The sequence below is a fragment of the Gadus morhua genome, chromosome 10 (genome assembly GCF_902167405.1).
Source record: "Gadus morhua chromosome 10, gadMor3.0, whole genome shotgun sequence".
In the NCBI taxonomy this organism is placed as follows: Eukaryota; Metazoa; Chordata; class Actinopteri; order Gadiformes; family Gadidae; genus Gadus; species Gadus morhua.
In genome coordinates, this window is record NC_044057.1 from 11,237,031 (window position 1) to 11,252,500 (window position 15,470).

Below are 15,470 nucleotides of genomic sequence, written 5' to 3' on the forward strand. Positions count from 1 at the left end.
GATCTAAGATTAGCCAACAAATTGGGCTGACAGAACAGCTCGCCTCATGACCGTTTTTATATTGTATGTTTCCTTTCATATTGCCATGTGACCACATGGATTTCAGTTGTCACAGTACATTTACGAAAACACTTGGGATATATTTTCCAGGATCTGTTTATTAAGACATTGCGTAACGGGACACCTTTGGCCAAAATAGTAAATTTTTTCATCTCCATGATGCAATGTTCATGAAACATTCAACAGAAACACCGAGAAATATAATTACAATTTCTCTGGGTTGAGACCAACATAGGGATTAAAAAATAAATACTCCGACTTGCCTTGTGGCCGTTCCAAACTGACGTAAAAATGAAGTGAGATTTATCAATGAGATAAAGACAGGATATGACATGTGTGGACAAATTTCTGCCGACTTTGTAAACGGATGCGGTTTTGTTTCCCAAAAACACACCAAACAAAAAGAAAGACATTTCTGTTCAACCTTCAAGTCAACTTTGGGATTTGATTTGGTGTGTAATCATAGATATCTCAAAAGTAAGATCGACGCTCTCCTGAAAAAAAGAATGAAACACAAATGAGCTCGGAGGCCATTTTGTAAAAATAAAAAACAAAGCACTTGAGTGGCGGAGGCAGCTGGCCCCGCCTCTGGCCGGCAAACAGACGCACGGCCGCCACTCCGGCCGCACATTAAATGGATGGTCTGTAGAAAATAACCAAACTGCTTCCGTCTCGCCGTCAGTTTCGCAGCATCCTCTTGGGCCCGCGGTCCTACCAGCCCCCTTTCCCGCTCTTTTTCTTCTTCTGCGGGACCTTCTTGCGAGTGGCGCCCGAGGCGGTGGCGGGCTTCTGCTGGCGGGGTGGGACCGCACCGGAGGCGGAGCTGGAGGCGGAGCCTGGGCGGGGGGAGGTGGGGGGGCTGCTGGCAGTCTTACTGGCGTCCCTGGAAGGAAATAAATTAAACCAGTACATGAATAAAACAGTAACGATTAAACAAATAAATTATAATGATTAAACGAACATATAACATTTATTATAATGGAATAATATAGCAAAGTGTTATGTATATATAATACATAACATAAGGATTAAACCAACATATAACATAAGGATTAAACCAATATATAGCATTTATTATAATACATAAGGATTAGAGTGATATCGATTTTGATCAAATGTTCAACACTGGGCATCTCAGCATCCCATAAAGAATCCTAATTAAATCAAAACCAACTAATATAATGTAGGACTGCACCTACATTACATTAGGACTTATTTCAACAAGGCGACAGCCAGCTCATCAGGAGCAGTCCTGGTCAGCCGACCTTCGTACATGCATCTTGGTTAAAGGTGACATAATATACCACCAGGGGTGAGTGTGATTAGCCGTTACGAGCCGTTTTAAAAGATCTGCCTCTTCTGACATCACGAGTAGGTGTGTCCACCTAGACGTGTGCTGGATAGATCAGTCTACCAGCCAACCCAGTGGACTGAAGCAAACATTGCATGACATCACCCCTTTAAACCTGGTCCAGCTCTACCGGAATAGGAACTAAACCAGCGCAGAGGCCAGACGGGGGCCAGACAGGGGCCAGACGGAGGGTACTCACAGGTCTGCGGAGCCCCCAGCGGTGGTGCCCTGCGTCCCCTTGCCGACCTGCTCCTTCTTCTTGCCCTTCTTCTTGCCGCGGTAGTACGTCCGCTCCCGCATTGGCAGCCAGCGCTCGGGGTCGGGGGTCGCCTTGGGGTCAAAGTTCTTGGGCAGCTTGCCTGGAAAACCACAACGAGGGCAGGTCAGCAGCAGAACGGAGCCAAAAGAAAGAAGGACTCGTTTACTAATGTACTTCTGATCAACATCGACCAATAGCAGTATAGCTCCGTTTTTGAATATAATGCCAAAGGAGATCAACCAATAGCAGCTCAGCCTTCAGTCATAATGCTAATGGGGATGGACCAAAGCAACACAGCCTTCACATATAATGCTTATGGAGATCGTCCAATAGCAGTTCTATATTAATTAATTAAATGAATGTGAAACAGATGCAACCCACCCTTCTTCTTCTTCCTCTTCTTTTTGATTTCAACGTTTCTGTGGAGGAATCAGACGTAGGATCACGACCACATCACCTCAGATACACACATGAAACACAGTATACCTCCAGCACAAAATACACGGTGCACACACATTAACAAGATCATCCTGATCCATAATTAAACCCGTTACTTCATGTGTGAGACAAATAAGTAGCAAATAGATGTAAACACTATTTCAGAAAGACCAGAGCAGAAACCCTGAACGTGTCGTAACGTGGGGCAACACTAACACTCTGGCTTAAGTGAACAGCAACTGGCCGGTGTAATCGGCCCGTCGAGCTGGGAGACTGATTGGATTTGTAATCTTAAAGGTGCCATGACATGCTATTTTATGGATGCTGAATAAAGCTATTAGTGGGCCACCAACACAGTATTCAAAGACGTTCCCGAAATTCAGCCGTGGTGCAGAGTTACAGCCACTCCGAGCCAGTCGCACATTGAGCTTCCCCCAAATGCGCTGTTTTGGTGTCTGTAGCTATAATGCAAATGAGGAGGAGCGAGGCGGGTCAAGGCGGAGGGTGGGGGTGTGGCCCTGAGCAGCTAGCAGCCACGGTACCATGCGCTCTGTTTACAGTGGATGGTGAGGCGCACACAGCCTTTAACCGTGTTCTGTAAATATTCTAGAACACACGGGAGTCCTGGAGCTCTACTAAATAATATCATATAGCCTACATAGACATCTAGAACATATATTATCACGGCCAAAAGCTGTGAGAGCCGATAATGAATCTCAAACGACCGCGTTGGGTTCTCCGACGTTCCTGGTTCTTCCACAGCAATCGGAAGTAGACTGGCGGGAGACATTCGCCGCCAAGGGAGTCTTGTGGGAGTCAAAGCCAAAGTTCCTTTCCCCCCCCCCAATTCATTCTCAACCATGGCTGAGATAACCCCCACTACGAGTCTCATTGTGGAAATACCAGAGGCGTGAGTCTGACGTGTTATTCGCCATAAGTTATGGCGCATAACACCAAAAGCAGAACGGTTATCCAAATAACAAGGAAGTGTACAACACTAGCGTTACAGTCCTGGAGCTTTATATCTAAATAATATCATATAATACATATCTATATCATATAATACATATTATCACGGCCAAAAGCTGTGTGCGCCTCCAGAAGATATTATGAATCACAAACGACTTCGTCGGGTTCTGCGACGTCTCTGGTTCTTCCACATCCATCTGAAGTAGACTGAACCGCATGCTTCCTGCTGCCGGGCGGTGGTGCTTCGCGGCGGTGGTGCCTCGCGGCAACCGGCGGCATGTCGCAGTTCATGTACTTCAGGGAGTCAAAGCCGAAGTTCCTTTACCCCAATTCCTTCTCAACCATGGCTGAGATAACCCCCACTACAGTCTTGTTGTGAAAATACAAGAGACGTCAAAGAACCGACAAGAAACACTTGCGTTACAGTACACACACACACACACACACACACACACACACACACACACACACACACACACACACACACACACACACACACACACACACACACACACACACACACACACACACACACACCGGGCCAAAGCCTCTGGGCGGGCCAGGCAGAGTAAGGGGAGGAGCTTACTGCAATGTGACGACATAAGAAACCACATTCCAAATCAGCGCGCTGGAGCCTCCGTTTTTTCCAAAGGCGAGCAGAACACCTAGTGCTCGTTTTATACCGAACGTAAGTTTTAGCCACTGGGGACATAGGCAGGCTAGGGGAATTCATATTTATGTTAGAAAAGCTCATAAAGTGAGATTTTCATGCCATGGCACCTTCAAGGATTGGATTTGCAGTCTTATGTCTAAACCGGCGGTTCCTCTACGCTCTGGTATAAGAGTGTTGTAGCTTCATCTCGCTGTCACCCTGTTGGGATGTTAATGCTGCTTTCTTGACCAGGTCGATTCAACCAAGAGATTCTAATCTCCACGAGTCCCATCTAGTGCAATAAGGTTTAATAAACACTAATAAAAGCTCCTCCTGCTAACAGGACAGGCCACAACCCAGGGTGACTGCACGAGGTCCGTAGGCCTGCCGGTCTCGTTTACATTCAGCGGACGCTTTTATCCAAAGCGACTCACGACAGTGCATATACACACACCGACGGCAGAGTCTACCACGCAAGGCGACAGCCAGCACGTCAAGACCAGTTAGGGTGCGGCGTATTGCTCAGGGACACCTCGACACTCAGCTAGGAGGAGCCGGGGATCGAACCAGCAACCTTCCGGCTACAGGTCGACCCGCTCTACCTCCTGAGTTAGGTAGAGCTCGGCAGTCTCCTACCCTTGCTCCTTGGGCACTGCGTCGCCCGCAGGCTTTGCCGCCTTCTTCCTGATGTAGGTGGCGCCGTGCGAGTTCTCAAGCTCCTCCACGTCCACCTTCAGCGCCATGGAGTCGGGCGAGGGCAGGTGTTTACTGAGGCTGGGGGGCGGGTTGAGGATCACTGGTGTGGGCTCAGAGTACCGCCTCCGTGAGGACTCGCTATTCACATACTAACGCCGCATTACACTTTATATAACCTTCACATAGGAATGCAGAAAAATTGTTTAAAAAACACTACTTAGCATGTTGTAGCATCTTACACTAGCTATCTTGGTTGTTTACAGGGAATGGGTTAACCTAGTGATTGTTAGTGCTTGGCACTTGGTTCTATAAACATCCTTACTGTACCGACAGAGATAAATTGTTGTTTCTCTTTCTTCTCACAAATGTACTTATTGTAAGTCGCTTTGGATAAAAGCGTCTGCTAAATGTAAATTAATATGTAAATTAATATATACATATATACATATATACATACATACATACATACATACATACATACATACATACATACATACATACATACATACACACCTCTTGGGAATCTTTAGATACACGGTTAATAATGCAGCATATAAAGCAGTGTTGTTTTTGGCAGGCATTTTAGATTTAGTTTTAGTCTTAGTCTTTTTGACGAAATGCTTCTTAGTTTTAGTCCCATTTTAGTCATTTCTATCTTTGAAAGTTTTAGTCTAGTTTTAGTCTGACGAAAACTCAAAAGGTTTTAGTCTAGTTTTAGTCCGACGAAAACTCCAAAGGTTTGAGTCCGCTGCTAGCACCGCTGCTAGCACCGCTGCTGCTGCCATGGGGTGTGTGTGTGTGTGTGTGTGTGTGTGTGTGTGTGTGTGTGTGTGTGTGTGTGTGTGTGTGTGTGTGTGTGTGTGTGTGTGTGTGTGTGTGTGTGTGTGTGTGTCTCGTCCACCAGCCTCTCTCTGTAGTGTATGAGTGTGTGTGTGCCTCGTCCACCAGCCTCTCTCTGTAGTGTATGGGTGTGTTCGAAACCGCGTACTTGCATACTACTCCTACTAACTATGACGTCAAATTGAGTATGCAGAACGTAGTAAGCGAGTTTTAGGTAAGCGAGTAGTATCCGAATGTCTTCTACTTCCGTAAAGATTTTGAGTAAGCATCGCCAGCTTACTAGACGTACTCAACTGCCCCAGAATGCACTGCGTCTATTCAAAAGAACAGTGGAAGCAATGGGGCTAAACGGAGAGCCGCAGCAGCAGTGCTTTTAATAATTGTTTAATAATTGTTTTTAACATATCACCGCAAATCCTTAGGTTGAAGATGTACTGTGACCTTAAATGTGACGTTTATATATTTATTTATAATATTTATTAACGGCGTCCGGCCGTTAGGTTATTGACACGTCATTTGATTCACGTCATCTGAGGTGGTTAAGTAAGGACGGTCTTCTGAACGTTGATTACTCAAATGGATTACTCAATCATTATTTAAGGATTCGAGAAGTAAGCCAAATATTTAGTAGGTAGTAAGCAGTAAGCAAGTACGCGGTTTCGAACACACCCTATGAGTGTGTGTGTGCCGTGTGCGTGCAGGCGCAGCTGCGCGCGAGCGAGGCTTTTAGTGTGTGATGGGGGCGTGACTGTTAGGACAAGCAGCTGGCTCCATTTCTGATGTCTGAGCTCTTGATTGACATTGCACGCATATTATAGTTGGCGGGAAAAAAGCATGTTTTGAAACTTTGTTCGTCCACTCACTAACAATTTAGTCTCGTCTAGTTCTCGTCTGACGAAAATGTCTACATTTTTCGTCACATTTTAGTCTTTATATGGCTTTGGTGACGTTCGTCTTAGTCTCATTTTCGTCTTGCCTGACGAAAACAACACTGATATAAAGTGTTATGCTGCATATGCTGTCAGGGTTCCCTTATTTCCTGAAATCTTACCGTAGAGGTTAATATTATAGCTTACATTTACCCCTCATTTCTGCCTCTCATTGTATAATCATTTTAGTTTTCAAGCTTTTTAAGTCAGATCCTGGTTTCTGCTGTGAACGCCACACGTCAATACATCTAGCGTGAATGAAGGAAGTGATCACGGTTTTAAAGGGATACGACATGGAGGAATGAAGGAAGTTATCACTGTTTTAAAGGGATACAACTTGGAGGAATGAAGGAAGTGATCACGGTTTTAAAGGGATACGACTTGGAGGAATGAAGGAAGTGATCACTGTTTTAAAGGGATACGACTTGGCCTTGTCTGCGTCCACCACGGAGTAGGCTGAGATCAGCTGGGCCAGCATGCGGATGTCTTTGGGGTTCTGCCTGGTTACAAAGAAACACACACATGGCGGACATGAAGTAAAACACAGGGCATCTAAACACAGAGAAACACACACATAGTATACACAAAGAAACACACACATGGTAGACATGAAACAAATAGGACATCATGAAGCAACACACAGGACATCTCAAAAAGGTGAGTCCACACCACAGTGAGTGTCATGGATTAATACACCTCCCATCTCCTCCTTCTAAACACGATAAACAGAGCCGGGACTACGTACTTCCAGAGCTGCTCCAGGTCGCTGATGGCTTCTCGTTTCCGGCCGTGCTTCAGTTTGAAGTTGGCGGCCTCGCGGACGAGGGCCAGATGTGTTGGAGAGCCGGACTGAGAGTAGGAGAGAGAGAGAGAGAATGGGGGAGGGAGGGAGTGAGAGAGAGAACAGAACGGGTCAGGGTACAACATTTGCGCCACCCAAAGTTTAGGAAACACTGGAGCAGACTCTCCAAGAGTAGTCATCTCCACCCCTTCCCCACAGACCGACCCCAGGTGACCAGGACTGACCCGAGGTCCGCTGAGACACGGTGATGCCCCCTACCTGTTGGGACTGGTAGTACTGGATGGCCTGGCTGAACACCTCAATGGCGCTGTCGATGTCCTCCTCGTGGCTGTACATGGACACCAGGGCCGACACCTTGGGAAGAGGAGACATTTGATTGGTCCCTGGCAGCTGAGCGTGTCACGTGATGCAGTCACGTGATACAGTCTGGAGTCTGAAACCAGCGCTCTGAGGTTGAAGATCGTACACTCATGAATATAATTGCTTCTTGTTCTTTTGATTCCCATAGCGACGCTGGCATCTTGGCACGGTGGCATGACGTTATGTGATGGATGAGAGAAGCTTTGATAAATCGTATCGAGTATTGCATTCGATTTAAACGTACCATTCCTTGTTTGTGCTTGAAATCTTCGATCAACCTCAGGATGTCGCAGGCTTTCGTGACATGACCTACCAAACGAAATAAGATCATTATTGTTACCAGCGTGTTTTCATTGTTGTCATCTGTGTGTATGGCTCTTTTGAGACTTTGTGCAAATATGCAGTTGAATGCATGCAGTATCACTTTAAGAGGCGCACCTTGAGTCAGGTACAGTTGTGCCATGGTCATCTTGATCCCGGACGCACTCTCCGGATGCTGCTCTGCGAATTGCTTCAAGAGAGAGACGGACCGGTCACAAGGGCTGTACAGGTGTGTGTTGCTTCTACCTGCACCAAGGCAGCACAGTATGCTGTGTATTATGCCCATAGTTTGAGAGAGAGAGAGAGAGAGAGAGAGAGAGAGAGAGAGAGAGAGAGAGAGAGAGAGAGAGAGAGAGAGAGAGAGAGAGAGAGAGAGAGAGAGAGAGAGAGAGAGAGAGAGAGAGAGAGAGAGAGAGAGAGAGAGAGAGAGAGAGAGAGAGAGAGAGAGAGAGAGAGAGAGAGAGAGAGAGAGAGAGAGAGAGAGAGAGAGAGAGAGTGTTCTCTACCTGCAGCTGCTCTATGGCTTTGCCGTGCTGCTTCTCTCTGCACAGCTGGGCCACCTGCACCAGGACGGGCCGGGGCTGCCCTGGGTTCTGGGTCTGGAGGCCCGACGCCAGCTTTCTGCACTGCTCCGCCTATTGGAGACAGAGACACAGCCCTGGTCAGTTCTGATGGCCCTGGGGCTTCACACTCTCACACTGAGACGTCTGACTCAGTGAGCACTTTCATAGGAAGGATGTTGGGATAGTAACCTGGTAGCTAGGGATCGTCAACCCAGTCGCTAGGTATACCCGGTCACTACGGTAACCCGGTCGCTACGGTAACATGGTTGCTATGGTGACCCCAGTCGCTACGGTAACCCAGTTGCTGTGGTTACATGGCTGCTAAGGTTACCCGGTCGCTACAGTAACATAGTCGCTAGGGTTACCCCGTCTCTAGTTACAATGTGGTGGCTACGGTTACATGGTCGCTAGGGTTACCTGGTTAGTGTACATGGCCAGCAGGGCCTTGTTGAAGTCGATGGCCTGCAGCTGCCTGCGGGCCAGCTTGTGCTCCACCCCGTCCGTGCTCGTCAGCTTCACCTTCTTCTTAGAGTCAAACACGTTTTGGTCCTGAGGGAGGGACAGACAGACAGACAGACAGACGTTAGTACTCCCATTACCCACAGGACCTCGTACCATTAACACTCTTATGATGCTGAAGAGGGCGTGGTTGGTTTAAGCGGGAGAGCGTAAAGGGCAGATTATACGGCCCCGTTACGTCCTTGCGGACCATCCTTGCGTCCACTGCAAGGGCCGGACATGCGCCTCCCAAAAATTCTGACCTTCTGTCGAGGTGATGCAGCAGCAAGGGCTGCGATTGTTCCGCTCACTCAATCCCGACAGAACCAAAACAGGTTCACGACTGTCGAAGCGTCTGTGTGGTCCTAGATGTGGGACCATAATCAGCCCTTAACCGTAGTCACGAGGTGGGGTCTTTCTCTCACCTTGTTTATCGTTATGATGTTGTTGGCAGTAACAGCGAGGAGCCCGACGTCTGACGGCCTGCAGGGACAACCAGGGACCGTGTTAACACTTCAGCATTCAACATCCTTAGGCTGAGCTTCTTCAGTGTTGTTGCACAGAGAAGTTTATTTACAGTACCCACAGGGAGTGGCCCTCTAATAAACCAAGTACCACTCTGAGGCTAACCGGACATAAAGTTAAAATACAGAATCAGACTTATTGTTGTACTGGTGAACTTGAAAGTTCACGTTCTGTTGCATCAAACAGCAGCATAACACGGTCGTTCTGCACAGTTCAATTCGACGCCGCCTCACGGTGTTCCTGACTCACTTGAGCTTGATGACCTGATTGTAGCGCTGCAGAGCCTCCTCTGTGCGTCCTTGTAGCTGCATGATGTAGGCCATCTGGGAGTGGATGACGGCCAGCTCCGACTCAATGTCCTCCTCCGTCATGTCCTGTGAGGGTAAGCGTGGCGGGAGAGACAGCAAGTCATCAAGATAGATTCTCTACCAGAAAAACAGCTTCAAAACAGCCCCACACATAAGCTTCACCCTCCCAATAGGACCCCACTGCTAAACATCACAATGAAAGATTACGCTTAAATAAACTTTCATCCACTCGCCTCCCGAATCCTGCTAGTGGGTCCCCCCCGCTCATCTATCGAGTGGCGGCTAACGCTAGCTGCTCCGTCGGGAAGACCTGTAACTCATTCCTCCAGTTCTTCGCTCTTACCTCACTAAGCTCTCTAACTCCTCACTGTCCCATGGAACTGTCCCCTCTGCCTTCAAATCTGCTGCTGTCACCCCCACCCTCAAGAAACCTGGTCTCGACCCCTCCTCCCTCAGTAACTACCGCCCAATCTCCAACCTCCCCTTCCTCTCCAAGACCCTTGAACGCATCGTCACCACACAACTCCAGTCCCATCTCCACGCCAATAACCTTTTCAAACCCCTCCAATCTGGCTTCCGCCCCCTCCACAGCACAGAACCCGCCCTCCTCAATGACCACCTAACACCTCTGCCGACTCTGGTTCCCTCAACTTCCTCATCCTCCTTGACCTGAGTGCAGCCTTCGATACCGTAAACCACAACATCCTGCTCACAAGACTCAGCAACCTCGGTATCGAAGGTACTGCACTCAGCTGGCTTCACTCCTACCTCTCCAACAGATCTCACTTCATCTCCCTCCACAACCACACATCTGCCACAGCCACCGTCACACAAGCCCTTCCCCAAGGTTCTGTACTTGGGCCCCCTCCTCTTCATCATTTACCTCCTCCCCCTTGGTCAGTTACTCCGCTATTTCTCCATGGACTTCCACTGCTACGCCGACGAAACCCAGATTTACCTCAGCACCAAATCCCCCCACACCCCCCCCCCCCTCTCCCACATTAAATCCTGCCTGTCTTCACTTACTCTCTGGATGCATAATAACTTCCTGAAACTTAACAGCAACAAAACTGAACTCATCCTCATTGGCTCCAATTCCACCCTCAGTAAACTTGCAAACCCCCCCACACTCACTATTGACGGCACCATGGTCTCCCCCTCCCCCCAGGCCTGCAACCTTGGCGTAATCTTTGATTCCACCCTCTCCCTTGAACCCCACACTTTCAAAACCTCCTTCTATCACCTCCGTAATAGCGCAAAGATCAGATCCTCCCTCACACCCCAACCCCTGCAGAAAGACTCATCCATGCCTTCATCTCCTCCCGCCTTGATTATTGCAATTCACTCCTCGCCGGCATCTCCACCACCTCAATCAACAGACTCCAACTGGTCCAGAATGCAGCAGCCCGTCTCCTCACATCACCCCAGTCCTCAAGAATCTCCACTGGCTCCCCATCTCACACTGGATCCACTACAAACTCCTGGTCCTCACCTACAAAGCCCTCCCCCATTTGGCCCCCCCATATCTCTTTGACCTTCTCTCCCTCTACCAACCCCCCCGGGCCCTCAGATCCTCCTATGCCGGTCTCCTCTCCACCCACACATCAAAACTCCACAGCCTTGGTGACAGAGCCTTCTCCAGGGCAGCTCCCAGGCTCTGGAACTCCCTCCCCCAACATATTTGTGACTCCGAGTCCCTCACCATCTTTTAGTCCCGCCTCAAGAATCATCTCTTCTCCTCTGCCTACCCCTAGATCACCCATCAACCCTAGCCCCATCAACTCTAAAAGTTGTTCTTATTTATCTATTGTTGTGCCCCTATGTAAAGTGCTTTGAGTGTGAGAAAAGAGCTATATAAATTGAATCTATTATTATTAAATAAAAAATAATGAATGCATAAAACAGAAGACTTACAGTATCGTCAGCAAAGGAGACTCTGCAGAGCTCTGCCAAAAAGAGAGAGATTGAGTTCTTGTCAAGGTCAGAGTTCAACAAAACTAACGCGGTAAGTAGTGAAAGAGGACCAGAAGGAGACCGGACTCACCTTCGGCTTGCTTTAGTTTATTGAGGGCCTCGGTGAGCTGTCCCTGACCAATCAGGGAGCAGGCTGCGTTGTAGCACAGCTCATACGTCGTCTCAGAGAGACCCAGGTCCTCCTGTAGGAGGAACAAAACATCAGTACAGGGACGCCATTGACTACTTAGCTACTGTCTTTTTCTCTACCCCTCTCTTTCTTCATCTACTTGTCTATCCCAGTCTTGTTCTCTCTTCCCCTCTCATTCTCTCAGTCAGTCCGTCCATCCGTCCGTCTCCCCCAGTCTCTACCCCTCTGTCTCCCACTCCACAATGAGTCTGAATGTCAACAGTTGATTCAGCGTTGTACGCCGGTGTTAACCACCACCCCCCCCCCCCCCCCCCCCCCCCCCCCCACCCTCCAACATGCGTCTGACTGTGAGGTCGTTTCAGCAGCAGACTCACCGGAGAGCTCTCGCCCCACTGGCTCATGGCCGCTACCACGGCGGACAGGTTGGTCTTCCTCTCCTCCTCGTACTCATCCTGGGAGTTCCTGATCAGGTCCGTGTACACCGCCTTGCACTCGTCGTAGCGCTCCAATCTGTAGAGCTGGGGAAGGAACACCTCGTTACATCACATCCCACCTCGACCGGGCCAGTGGTGCCCAACCTTTCTGAGGCCGGGGCACACCACCACCATGTGAAGAAATGAATGGCAGCACACCAACAGTAGGTTGTAGGTAATGATTATGAATAATGTCATGAACATTATTACTACAAGGAGATTTTATTAGCAGCAGATTGCAGTTTTTGGTTGAAATGTCACATTGGCATTACAGGCTCATAAAGATCTGATCTGCCAAACATATGTATGGAAATGGAGCGAGAGCTGGTTCAATTGGAATAATGACATACAGGATTGGATACATAGGCAGGATTGGAAAAAAGAAACTATTAATTGTTCAATCGCTTACTAGCTGTGACCTGTCAGAAATATGTAATAAGCCTCCAAAACACTTCACCTCACCCTAGCCTCAAGGTAGACCAGTAGGCCACTGAACAGGACTTCTATCCTCCTCAAGAGAGAGGACGAAGAGGTCTCTGGAGGTGTGGGAACTCACCACCTGGCCGTACAGCTCCTTCAGCTTGTCGGTCTGCTCGGAGGCTGCCTCGATGGTCTTCAGGGCGCTCTCCACCCGGTTCAGACGATACTCACAGTACGCCTTCTCGAACACCACCAGGTCACTGAGGAAGAGGAGGGTCACACACAGCGTAGCACAACGCAGCGAGAACATTGAGAAAACAAAAAGGGATGCTTTAGTTAGTTGTGGCGTTCTCAAGAGGGTGAAACAACAAACGATTAAGCTGACATAAAGTGACGGTGATCACTTACTTGCCAAGCAGTTTAGAGTAGTTGTTCATCACATTTAAGGCTTCCTTGAAGCTGCTGTTTTGAACAAGACAGACGACTTTACAGTGGAGGGCTGTGATGTCATCCTTGGCTTCGTGCAGAACTGAAAGACAGTTTGGTGAAAAGATGATGAAGTACTGAGAATAGCCCTCAGATCCATTGAAAGACAATGTGCTAAAAACATACTCCTGGCCAAAGACAAGAACACGGTCTGTGTAGCACACATTTAGGGCATTTAGCAGACGATTTTATCCAAAGCTGCTTACAATAAGTGCAATTATCAGAAGGTGATAAACAATATATCGCTGTAGGTACGTTCATAGAACCAAGTGCCAAGCACTAACAATCGTTAGGTTGACCACAACAGACGCCAGAGAAGGATATCAGAGCAGAAAGTACATGACCAAAAAAATGAAATACAGCGAAGCAACCCTAAAATAAGAGTAACCTATCAGTATATCAGTGTCAAGTTTTCACATGCAGTTAAACTGAACCAGGTGCGGATTGGAGGGTCAAGGCGACCAGAGATTCACCCTAAAGAGCCCCTCCACAGGGACACGTCATTGGTCCGCCAGGAGAACACACTGTCCATCACGGCTCAGGACAGAAACACCATCCAATAGCCTCAATGGTAAGTTGGAAGCAGAATTGACGGATCACCCATCCACACTCACGTAACAGAAACATCCAATCAGTGTTTAAACACGTTTGACACCTGAAATGAACGGCTAACTGTACCTAGCATCGCTATGCTAACAGCTGGTTCTACCCAGTGATTGGCGCCCTAACAACAATTACAACTACTTCCAACAATCCGATCATTGTGTCAAATAAGTGGACGTTTAATCCCGGACACCTACTTTTATTGACTGCCTTGAGAGCCCTGGCAAAGTCTCCATTCTGCCCACAGCGGTTCACTTCAGTCCAGAGCGCCGCGACGTGCCCCCCTCCGCTCGCCATCTTCGGTGAATGAGGGTAGAGCCAACCGGAAGTAGAAGTATTATGTTTCCGGGTGGTAAAATAAATACCGTATATTCATGTTACCGATTAAATAGATCGATAATTAAAAAAAGGTCATACAAACGAAATCATTAATTGGGTGTCAAGCAACAAAGTTGCGCGACAACCTATTGTTTTTGTATGAATTCCTATTATTATCCTTCAGTGGGAGTCAATGGCAGCCCATAGAACCGCTTGGCGAAAAGTTGTGAAATTTGGCACACTGGTTCAGGACAGCCCCATTAGCCCATTAAGCCAATGTCAGGTCACTAGCCCAACAGCTCTAGCGCCACCAACAGGTCAAAGTTGCACATGCCTTCATGTTTATAACTTTTGACCCATTCATCCAATATTCACAAACCAGGTATCATTAGATTCCTTGGTCCAAGCCGAGTTCAACGCACCCTATGACGATTTTGCGCCATGATGGATTTTCCCAATCTTGGTTTATGTCAAAAACCTTCAAAATGCTACTTCTATCACAAAGCTTGTCCAATCATCTCGAAACTTGGCACACATGATCTTCCGGCCATGCTTGATACAAAACATCGAATAGATTTGTCAAATTCAAGTCGCCAAACAGGAAGTGAGCCCATATCTCAGCAGCCCTTTGACATATCATAACCAACATTGAACATAGACCCATGACCCCATCACGGTTACACTGAATGAATTTGGTGACCTTTGACCTCTAGGGGGCGCTGTTATTAATGTCGATGTGTTTTGACTCCTCTCTCTTCACATGAGTATATTTAAAACTTATTTTCAATGTCTGGTGATACTATCAGACCTCCCCATATAGCTTATAAATTATTTCTCATGGCAACATCAGAACTTGGCCACCATGTTGAAAGTTGTCAAAATCAGTTGTAAATTTCCACAGGCCACAAATTATGTCCAATCTTCATGAACCTTGGCATAAATGATCTTCAGACCAAGCTGAACAAATGTATCAAACAGCTTTCTCAAATTCAAAACCGTTTGGCTGTGACAGCCAATCAAACTTGACGGCGCTCATTTATGGGTAGACACTGCACTCGTGTGGCGACAAGCGGTACTTAATGTATAATGCAACAATGACTATATTTACCATTCCCCCCACTTACAATATAAACTGCAATTCCCACTGGATTAGATGCTTCACGAACCACCTCCAGAACGGATGCTTGTTTACATTGTGTCTCTTTTAGGGATATTGTTCAGAATACCCCTATGTATTGGTGACATTTGTTCTGTCAGGCAGACTGTATTTCGCCCTTACCTCTAGGTGGGGTCCTTTTCCCATTTGGTAAACATTGACGCGTACTCGCATAATGCTCATCCCACCGGCTGTCGGTATTGCCGATTTCCGAGACGGTCGTCATATAGCCCCCTGGCCGATTTCGTCCATCCGGCAGAATTAGCCTACCGAGTCCCATTATGCTTGACTATGGCGACACATTAGTGCCATAATTCACTTATGTGATAAAAGATGCAT

The 15,470-nt window shown here is 47.7% G+C and overlaps 1 protein-coding gene across 1 annotated transcript; it reads right to left on the reverse strand.

Annotated features, from left to right (window-relative positions):
* Positions 1 to 138: 138 nt before the first annotated feature.
* srp72 (signal recognition particle 72) lies at positions 139 to 14,046 on the reverse strand. Its single transcript, XM_030367829.1, has 19 exons — positions 13,855 to 14,046; positions 12,977 to 13,097; positions 12,705 to 12,828; positions 12,050 to 12,193; positions 11,616 to 11,727; positions 11,486 to 11,517; positions 9,513 to 9,637; positions 9,164 to 9,221; positions 8,658 to 8,789; positions 8,184 to 8,312; positions 7,795 to 7,867; positions 7,601 to 7,665; positions 7,255 to 7,350; positions 6,940 to 7,043; positions 6,617 to 6,694; positions 4,366 to 4,503; positions 2,052 to 2,089; positions 1,611 to 1,770; positions 139 to 943 (listed from the first exon to the last, which is right to left on the reverse strand). The coding sequence occupies exons 1-19, from the start codon at positions 13,952 to 13,954 to the stop codon at positions 772 to 774; spliced, it is 2,001 nt and encodes a 666-aa protein (XP_030223689.1). The 5' UTR covers positions 13,955 to 14,046; the 3' UTR covers positions 139 to 771.
* Between the last annotated feature and the right edge of the window lie 1,424 nt (positions 14,047 to 15,470).

Bases quoted from the DNA above. Each gene is read 5' to 3' on its own strand.
- srp72 (XM_030367829.1), bottom strand. From the start codon at position 13,954: ATGGCGAGCGGAGGGGGGCACGTCGCGGCGCTCTGGACTGAAGTGAAC. The intron at 11,518-11,615 runs GTGAGTCCGGTC...TCTTTTTGGCAG, and splicing joins TAAACTAAAGCAAGCCGAAG to AGCTCTGCAGAGTCTCCTTT. The intron at 7,868-8,183 runs GTAGAGAACACT...TCTCTCTTGAAG, and splicing joins AAGCCATAGAGCAGCTGCAG to CAATTCGCAGAGCAGCATCC.